Source organism: Chionomys nivalis, chromosome 5, assembly GCF_950005125.1.
Source record: "Chionomys nivalis chromosome 5, mChiNiv1.1, whole genome shotgun sequence".
In the NCBI taxonomy this organism is placed as follows: domain Eukaryota; kingdom Metazoa; phylum Chordata; class Mammalia; order Rodentia; family Cricetidae; genus Chionomys; species Chionomys nivalis.
In genome coordinates, this window is record NC_080090.1 from 20152783 (window position 1) to 20163160 (window position 10378).

General features: G+C 38.9%; 1 protein-coding gene across 1 annotated transcript; it reads right to left on the reverse strand.

The window, feature by feature from the left end:
* Window positions 1-933, reverse strand: LOC130875177 (olfactory receptor 10X1). Its single transcript, XM_057770913.1, has one exon. It carries the CDS (start codon window positions 931-933, stop codon window positions 1-3), a length of 933 nt encoding a protein of 310 aa, XP_057626896.1.
* Window positions 934-10378: the final 9445 nt, after the last annotated feature.

Sequence of the window (10378 nt, forward strand, 5' to 3'; positions counted from 1 at the left end):
TTATTTTTTCAGTACTACTATCTTCCTAATGATCTTTCTAAAAGCATTCTTCATATCCTTATTCCTGAGACTGAATATGATGGGACTGAGGAAAGGGGTAATGATAGTATAAGGAACTGCTATGAGTGTATCATCTCCCCCGGAGGCTTCTGGCTTCAGATAAACAATAGACGCAAACCCAAAGTGGATGATGACCACAGTGAGGTGTGAGGCACAGGTGGAAAATGCCTTTTGCTTACCCTCAGCTGAAGGGATCTTGAGCACAGAAGAAAGGATGAAGACATAAGTCAAGGAGATGAGCAAGAATGTACCCAGCAAACCTGACACTGACATTAGTGTTACAATGAATTCTGTGAGGTCACTGTCTATGCAGGACAGTCGCACAACTGCTCTCATGTGGCAAAAGAAGTGTTTGATGAGGTTGGGTATGCAAAAAGACACCCTGAATATCAGTGCAGTTTCTATTAGAGAAATCAAGAAGCCTCCAGCCCAAGCAGAGGCCACAAGCTGTCCACATGCAACATTGGTCATAAGAAGAGGATATCGGAGGGGGTTACAGATGGCCAGGAAGCGGTCATACCCCATCAAGGTGAGAATGATGCAGTTTGTTCCACCAAGGCCCAGGAAAAAGCACATCTGCAAGCCGCAGCCAGTGACGGAAATGCGCCTGTCCCTGTCCAGGAGGTCTGCCAGCATCTTGGGGATGATAGTCAGGGTGTAGCAGGTCTCAGAGAAGGAGAGTGCACTGAGGAAGAGGTACATAGGGGTGTGGAGAGATCTGTCCACCCAAGTCAATCCCATGATGGTCATGTTGCCCGCAAGAGTGAGAAGATAGAGGCAGAAGAAGACTACAAAGAGGAAGGTCTGTATATGTGGGTAAGCGGAGAAGCCTACGAGAATGAATTCCTTCAGGATTGTTTGGTTGATTGTCATTTCTTTGGTTACTGAAATAAAAAGAAAACAGACAAAACTTTAATCCTCCCTATTCCTTAATATTTTCAAATGAAACGCACAGTGTGGAAAAGAGAAATCATCAGACTTTCGACATACAACCAATTTTCCATTTAGTTTAGTAAAACTCAGCCATGTATATAGAAGATGTGATTTCCTAATTATGCATTCATTTATGTCTTCAACAATATCTTAATTATGACTTACTATGTCATCAGAAAGTTTATTTATTCTGGCCTAAAAGAAGATTGACTATCAATTAAAAAGCCTAATGCCATGTATGAGTGACCTCTCTTGAGCTGTTGGTTCCTGGGGACAGAGAAACCACCAAAACATTGCAGGCTATTGCCATTGCTCTTGGTGGACATCCAGAACTTGATGGGAAGACCCTATCGCTAAAAACACCACATAAATAAGTCATGTGACTTAGTACCTTTGTGATACTAATCTGAAGCATTCATTTATATTGACTAAGTCTTAGAGTGCTAGAAATTTCCATTCACACAATCAGTGAGGAAAGCCATCCATCATTGGGAACACAATAATGACTGGCCTTGAAGATATACTAACTGTTGTAATAGTGCATCAAGGTTGTGGAAGTAGCAAATTACTTTATAATTGGATTTAAATCTTGTTTCACAAAGTGAAATTTATGCCTGGTACCAGTAAGTGGGCCCAAACTCATTGACAGGTTAAGTTATAGACAATAAAGGAAGAATTCAATTCAGGCATGAAGGCATGGTAAGTGCCTACTCCCTAAGTTGTTCTAGTCTTTATGCCCATAGCTTAGTGCATCTCTCAAACCATCAGAGGAGAAGCTTCTTGCTGTCACAGATGGTGGTTAATAAATAGACTAGTCAATATGCAGAGAGTTAGAATCTGTGGCATGCACAGCTCTAATTGAGACATCTGTGTCACACTCCTTCCCCAGAGGGTTCAGGGATCATTGAAGAAGAGCGGGGTATAAGCCTTTAAGAGCTGGAGGTTGGAGACATGTGCAACAACAGAAGAAGTATTTGCTAGACATGACCTCATAGTGGCTACTGCAAACACAAGGTTGGCCAGATCAAGCCAACCAAAAATCCCAGCGTGGACATGGTTTGTGCTCATGAAGTGCCTTCTTAAGCTGAGAAGCTAGTGGCAGTTGATAAGTATTGGCATGGAAAAGTAGTAAATAGGGGGACAGGACACTTGATCAAGTCATTGTTTGAACATATGTGTGGAGATTCTCTAACATAAACATTAATAAAAGTAAAGAAAAAATATGTGGGATACATAAATAAAAACATTTATCTTTCTTAAAAGAAGAGTAATTTACCTCAAAGGGGATTTTATTGGCTGGTCATGTAGAGATGGCTCAGTGGTTAAGAGCACTGCCTGCTCTTCTGAAGGTCTTGAGTTCAATTTCCAGTAACCACATGATGACGGACAAGCATCTATAATGAGATTTGGTTCCCTCTTGAGGAAAAGGCCTTGTCAGTTGTCCTTATCAACTTAGACCTTGAAACCCAATAAAGACAAGTTCAGGAGGACTGCCATATATGGGCTGCCCAAGCATGCTTCAGCATTGCCAGGGCATACATTTCAAATTTCAGAATTCATTTCATGTATTAACAATGGGATGCTGCTACTGGTGGTCAGAAGAAGCAGACTTAGATACATTAATGGATCCACCTTTGGATAAAACTCTCAGCACTGAACTGTGGGAGCCTGGGGAGATAGCTCAGTGAATAAAGCATTTGCCTCACAGGCATGAAGACTTGAGTTCAGATTCCAGCACCCACATGTAGGTTGTGAAGGCATTGATGTCTGCCTGTTATTCCAGTACTCAGGAGTCAGACAGGGATCATGAGGACAACTGTCTAGTAAGAACATTTGGAATTGGCAAGCACTTGATTTAACAGATAGCCTTCTTCAAAAAACAAGCAATGGGGAGCTGGAGAGATGGCTCAGCGGTTAAGAGCATTGCCTGTTCTTCCAAAGGTCCTGAGTTCAATTCCCAGCAACCACATGGTGGCTCACAGCCATTTGTAATGAGGTCTGGTGCCCTCTTCTGGCCTGCAAGCATACACACAGACAGAACATTGTATACATAATAAATAAATAAATATAAAAAAAATTAAAAAAAACAAGCAATGGAAAAAGATACTCAGTGTCAATTTCAGATCTTCACATGAATGCACACACATGTGCCCACAGATATGAATATACTCATACCCATGCAACATACCAAAATACGTACACACAATACATACCATACCACACCTGAATACATATGACACACAACCTATCACACACGTACACATACAACACACAACATACCACATATGTATACAGATTCAACATATAACATGTCATACACATATACACATACATCACACACCACACAATGCACAAATACAACACACTACATACTAGTATACATATAAGGCCCAACATACCACACACATGTATGTACATATGTAAACCAAACTGAGTAAATGAAACCATGCTAAGTGATTGTCTTATTTACATTTTCCTTGCTTCTATAAAGACCATGACCTAGAAACAACATGAAAGGAAAGGTTTATCCCATCTTACAGCTTACAGTGTGTCATGAAGGAAAGGCAGGGAAAGAATTCAAAGCAAGAACTGAAGAGACTATGGAGGGGGAAGGGGAGAACAACTTAAAGGCTTGTTTTCTGTGGTTTGATTAGGCTGCTCTCTTATGACACCCACAACGAGGTGCCAAAGTGTGCTACTGCACCCCGTGAGGTGGCTTTTCCCACATCAATCATTACCCAAGAAAATATCAAACACATTTACCCACAGGCTAGTCTTACGAAGGCATTTTTCTCAATTAAAATTCTCTCTTCCCAGATACATGGAGGTTTGTGTCAAGTTAACAAACACCAACCCAAACACTGAAAAAGACAGAACTAGTCTAAGATAGTCATTCCTATGTGCTATATAATCCTATGTCTGTTAAGGAAACATTGTAACTATTTTCTGGTAATTTTAGGACTAAGATTGGATAATGACTTAAAATTGTTGGGGAAACCTGAAGTCATCATTCTTCATGTGGATGGCAACCAGGCACTAAAACACCAAAAGAAATGAAAACAAAACAAAGCACATTTCCCTTTTGATTCTTCGAGGAGGGAGAAGGGTGAACATTAGAAGATCCTAGTATTTTTAGGATTCATAGTAATTAGCTGATGTGTAAGACTTATTGATAAAGACTATATATAAAATGGAGGCAACAAAGATTATGCTGAGTTTCTTAACGGTAAGCTATGCCCAAAGACAAATGTTGGGATGTCACTGTGTGGATTTTTCATTAACTCTTCATCTATTTACTCTCATTTTCTAACTTCCACAACAAGCTGCCTGTCTATACAATTAAGATATTTAGCTTCCTATTAGGCAGAGATATTTTTCCCGTCTCACGTGCCAACATGCTTGATAACTAGCATTTATGGAGTGTACATTTCCCCAAATTCTTTCAAATGTTTATTGATTTTCACTTCATTGCATAAATATGAAGTACATAAGACAGCTGTGATCTGTGTAGGATAGCCAAGATGATCTTTCTTTGGAAATAATTTTATCTAGGAAGCAGCATCTTTGTAAATGGAATCACACTGTTTTGTCTCCATTCTTTCCACTCCCTGGAGTTTTCCTTTCAAGAATGTCACCATGACCATTATTTCTCTATTTCTCAAGCTGACATTTTAAGAAGACAAGAATCCCCAGTTAAGTGTTGTATGGATAAGTTAAGAAGCAGAAAGTGATGAATCTAGAAACTGTATCTGTTTTACTTTTTCAGCACTGAGTTTTGAGCATGTTGTAACAGTTTCCATAGTGCCGAGAGTTAGGTCAGTCTAGATTAAGCTTATTGTGCTAGAATCTGTCATAACATTGTCAAAAGGTACCTAGAACGATAATGTAAACACACAAACAGTTGCAGAGATAATGACCCTGTGGACCTGATTCTACAGGTCTGATTCTTCTATCCTCTTAGACCTGCTCAGAGCATCGTTCGTTCCCAGCCGTGCACAAACAACATTTTCCTTCTTTTGCACCTCCAGTTTTCTTGAGTCATATTGTCTCAGTAGCTTACTATATGTGAGTAATCATTTCTCAGTTCTATTCTAAGTTTATGATATTGGGGATTGTATTTTAGGAAACCTTGGGCTTCCTTGTCTGTCATTTGGGGTAAGCCTCCTTAATACTGAACTCACTGTGATTCTTCCTGATTTCAAAATTGTCTTGAAGGTGATTGTTCCAGTCCCCCATAATTCGTTTTCTGTATTACTCTGGGTTTTCACCCATTACCTCAGGGAAAATTAAGTCCTACTAATGACCTTCTGCTTTCCCAAATATAAGAAACCTCATTTCTTCCGTCAGTAGAACATCTTACAGACCAAAGCCTTTAAACTTTCACTTTAGAGCAACTCTGTAAGTCAGTTCTAAGTATTCAAAACCAAAATGGTTAAATTATTGTACCAAAGATATACTAGAATGTATTAACAGAACAAGAAGCTGATTTAGTTTCTTGTGTATTTAGGACAAACTCTGTGATTATTCTATAACATACTATGTACAAGTAAATGTTAGATATCATTCAACATATATAATTCCCTTCCAACACAATCAGGGAATAGGTGTCTGCAAAGCCATCATTAATTTTAGAATTTTGAGATGAAAAGCCAGGCATGGTAGTATGTGCCACTAATCATAGAATTTAGGAAACCAACCCAGGGGTTGCTCGAGTTCTGTGCCAACTTGGGCTACAAAGTAAAGTCCAGGGTAGAATGGATAGAAAGCACTACAGTATGAAATCCTGTCTTTCCTCCCTCCCTCCATTCCTTCCTCTCTCTCTCCATCCCTCTCTCCATCCCTTCTTTCTTTCCTTTTTGTTTTTTAAGACAGGATTTCTTTGTGTAACCTTAGCTATCCTAGAATTCACTCTGTACACCAATTGGCCTCGAACTCACAGAGATTCACCTGCCTCTGCCTCCCGAGTGCTGGGATTAAAGGAATGCAACATCATTGTCCAGACCTTTCTTTTCTTTTCTTTTCTTTTCTTTTCTTTTCCTTTCCTTTCTTTTCCTCTCTTTTCTTCTCTTTTCTTTCTTTTCCTTTCTAACTGTAGCTTAATTTATTGCTCAGTGCTTATGAGCATTTTCTGCTATTCCAAGGGACCAGAGTTATGTTTCTATCGTCCATACAATGCAGCTCACAAATTCCTGTAACTCTTGCTTCAGGAGATCTTATTCTTACTTCTGGCTTCCTCATGGCGAGTCACATACCATGGCACACCACATTACATATAAGTAAAATAAAAATAAACAACAAATCTGAAAAATAAGAAATAAGAAAGAAAAATAAGTGAAAAGAAAAGAAGCAGTTTGAAATATTTTGCAATGTAAAGAATGACCGATACATATTCCACAATGTTGTTTTCCATATCTGGTCATTATCTAACTTCATGCTAGATGTTTTCTGGGTAAATCATTGATACTACAGTATGGCTTTCAGATGTTTGCTCTACTACAGGCATAGTCTGAATTAGGATGTGGCTATTGGATCCCACCTCATCTTCATCTCTCTCTGAAGTTAATCAACATGTGCCCATTCTAATTGTGTTACCAATCTATAGACAAAAGAATCGCATATTTTTTTCCAACTTCAAAGAGGCATGATGAGTGGGTGAAGACAATTCATTATTAATAAAAGAGAGGCACAGGATGTGAGCTGTGTCCTACCTTGGTGCTTCATTAGGTTACTAAGCAAATCACTTCCACTTCATGGCTTTTGTAGAAACACACGCTGTTCTTCACTCAAAAGAAATAAAAACTGAGTTATAAAAATCACTGATCTCAGGGTCTGGATTCTTTTATTACCGATTGTTTGATAACCTTAAGAAAGTTGCTCTACCTTTTGCATTTGAATATCTGCATTTGGCAAGGACAGAGTTTTCTGAGTTGGTGCAGCTTTACTTTTTCTGTGGCTCCTGAGTTGTGTGATATGAGGGTTAAGTGGTGAAGTAGCCTGAGCTCATCCCTCTCCATCCACTAAATGACTGCGGATAGAGCCTTGCTTTCTGACGCTGTGAGAAGCTGTGTGATTATTATCAAAGGCTGAGGCCCCCAGCTCTTGAGGTTTGTGTGGTTCTGGTTAGGAGAGCCCTGGAGATCCCTGTAGTCTTTCATCAGAGAAGGAAGAAAACTTTTCTTCCTCAACTTTGTAATTTGATCTCATTAGTTTTAGGGCTTTGTGTATCATGCGGCCTCTGAAACATTCCGGCAAATCCTCGGGGGGTTAAGGTATGCAGAATTCATCATGCTCATGAAAAATAAACTTTCAGCTGCCTGTACATTTTGTTTTGGCAAGAAGCCTAAATGAGAGTTAGAATACTAGTGCTAATTGAGTTCACTTTCATTGACAAAAATGCTGCCCTGAACTACACTTTATGACAAGACTTTAAAAACACTTACAGAATATAAGTCCTTGAAAGGACCTTCAGCATTGTCATCCACTAGCTAAATGAAAATTTAACAGTGTGACTCTACTAAATGACTATGTGAATGGCTAAGGTAAATAAAATGGTATGCAAACATTTTAACTATCTGTTCATCAGTTGAAGGCTCTCTAGGCTGCTTCCATTTCTTGCAATTGTGATGAGAGTAGCTATCTCTGCTGTAGGGTGTTGAGTCCTTTGGGTATAGGCCAAAGAGTGATACAATTTGGTCATATGGTAGATCTATTTTTTAGTTTTTTGAGCATCCATACTGATTTCCATAGCGGCTGACCAGTATAGTAGCATAACCAGTGAATCAGGCTTCCCTTTGCCCACCGCCTCATCAGTACCTCTTTTCAGTTGTTTCCTTAGTCTTAGCCATTCTGACTGGAGTAAGATAAAATTTCTAAGAAATATTAATTTTTGTTTACTTATTTTTTAAACTCCAGTTTACATTCTAACTAGAGTTTTCTTTTCTATCCCTCCACCAACCTCCCACTTGCCTCCTCCCCAACCTATCCACTCTTCCCAATGGGAAAGGGCTCTCATGGAGAGTTAACAAAGTCTGGCACATTAAGTTGGGACAGGTTCAAGCACCTTCTCCCTGCATTAAGGCTGAGTATGGTATCTCTCTGTAGGGAAGGGGCCCCAACAAGTAGCTCATGCACTAGTGACAGATTCTGCTCCTACTGCCACGGGTCCCTCCTATAGTCTAAGCTTCACCACGTATGGAGGACCTAGTTCGTCCCATGGAGACTCCACAGCTGTTTGTCTAGAATTCATGAGTTTCCACAAGCTTGGTTCAGCTGTTTCTATAGATTTCTCTATCATGATCTTGACCTCCCTTGCTCATATATTCCTTCCTCCCTCTCTTTGCTTGGAATCCCAGAGTTCAGCCTGGTGCTTGGTTGTACATCTTTGTATCTGGTTCTGTTAGTTGCTAGATGAAGACTCTGTGATGATAGTTGGGGTATTCACTAATCTGATTACAGGGAAAGGCCAGTTCAGGCACCTTCTCTACAATTGCTACGAGTCTTAGCTGGGGTCATCCTGGTAGATTCTTGGAAATTTCTCTAGCACCAGGTTTCTCCCTAAACCCATAGTGATTCCTTTTATCAAGATCTCTCTTTCATTATTCTTCACTCTGCTCCTCTCCCCTCTTGACCACCCCATTCCTTCATGTTCTCATTTCCCATCCCCTCCCTTTTATGGGCCCACTTGCCCCCAGTTTACCTAAGAGATCTCATCTATTTCCCTTTCTCAGGGAGATCCATGTGTCTTTCTTAGGGTCTTCCTTGTTACCTAGCTTCTCTGGAGCTGTGGATTATAGTCTGGTTTTCCTTTGCTTTACGTCTAATGTCCACTTGTGACTGAGCACATACTGTGTTTGTGTTTTTGAGTCTGGGTTATCTCACTCAGGATGTTTTTTTTTCCTAGTTCCATTCATTTGCCTGCAAATTTCATGATGTCCCTGTTTTGTTTTTGTTTGTTTGTTTGTTTCTCAGTATCACCATGCACAAAACTCAAGTTCAAATGGATCAAAGGACCTCAAAATAAATTCCAGTTACATTGGTAGAATAGAAAGTGGGAAGTAGCCTTGAACATACTAGTACAGGAGGACACTTCCTAAATATAACACCAGTAACATAGAAACTGAGAATAACAATCAATAAATGGAACTTCCTGAAACTGAAAAATTCTGTAAGGTAAAGGAGATGGTAAATAAGGCAAAACAACAGCCTACAGAGAGGGAAAATATCAACATCTGAAAGAGGGCTAATATTCAAAATACATGAAGAACTCAATAAACTAGACATCAAAATACAAAACAATCCAATTAATAAAATGGGGTATAGAGCTAAATAGAGAATTCTCAGCAGAAGGATTTCAAATGGTCAAAAGAGATTTAAGGAATCACTCAACATCCTTAATAATCAGGGAAATGCAAATCAAACAACTCTGAGATAAGATACCATCTTAAACCTGTCAGAATGACTAAGATCAAAAGGACCGAAGACAGTTTATGTTGGAGAGGATGTGGAGTCCGGAAACACTCCTCCACTCTGGTGGGAGTACAAACTCGTCAAGCCACTTCAAAAATCAGTATAGCTGAAGAACAATGAAGAAAATGTAGCACATTTACAAAATTTCTGAAAAATTTAACTTAAGTTTCCCTGGTTGCTAAGGATGTAGAACACATTAAAATAAACAATTTAGCCATTTTTATTTCTTATTTTGAAAAGTTTTTTTCCAGATCAGTAGCATGCCTCTCCTTTCAGCACTATTCTTTTGGTCAGGATTGCTGAAGCTGACCTAGAAATTTTGTTCTTCTGTAAGTTTGTCCCCAGTCTTTGAATAATGTCACATATAATTTGATTGGGATTGCATTGAATCTGTAAATTGTTTTGCTAAGATGATAATTTCCCCAATATTAATTCTACCAATGCACAAGCATAGGTTATATTTCTGTCTTCTAGTATTTATCTCAATTTCTTTAGTCACAAATTTAAAGTTTTCTTTGGAGAACTCTGTCATTTTCTTGGTTAGGTTCATTCTTGGATGTATTTTGAGGCTGTTTTGAATGGCAGTGTTTCCATGATCTCTTTCTCAGCATTTTTGTTCTGGGTTTATAGAAAAGCTACCATTTTTCCTCTAAGTTGATATTGAATTCTGACACTTTGATGAAATTGTTGATCATATTTAGAATTTTTTTCTGGTAGAATTTTTGGAATCTTTCATATAACACCATTTTGTCTGCAAATAAAGATAATTTGAGTTCTTCTTTTCCAGTTTTATTACTTTAAGTCATTTCTCTCATTTTGTTACTCTGTGGAAGGTGTCTAGCACTGACTGAAAGGGAGTAGACACCATGGACAGCTCTGTCTTACACCTCATTTTAATAGGTTTAATTCACGTTTTTCA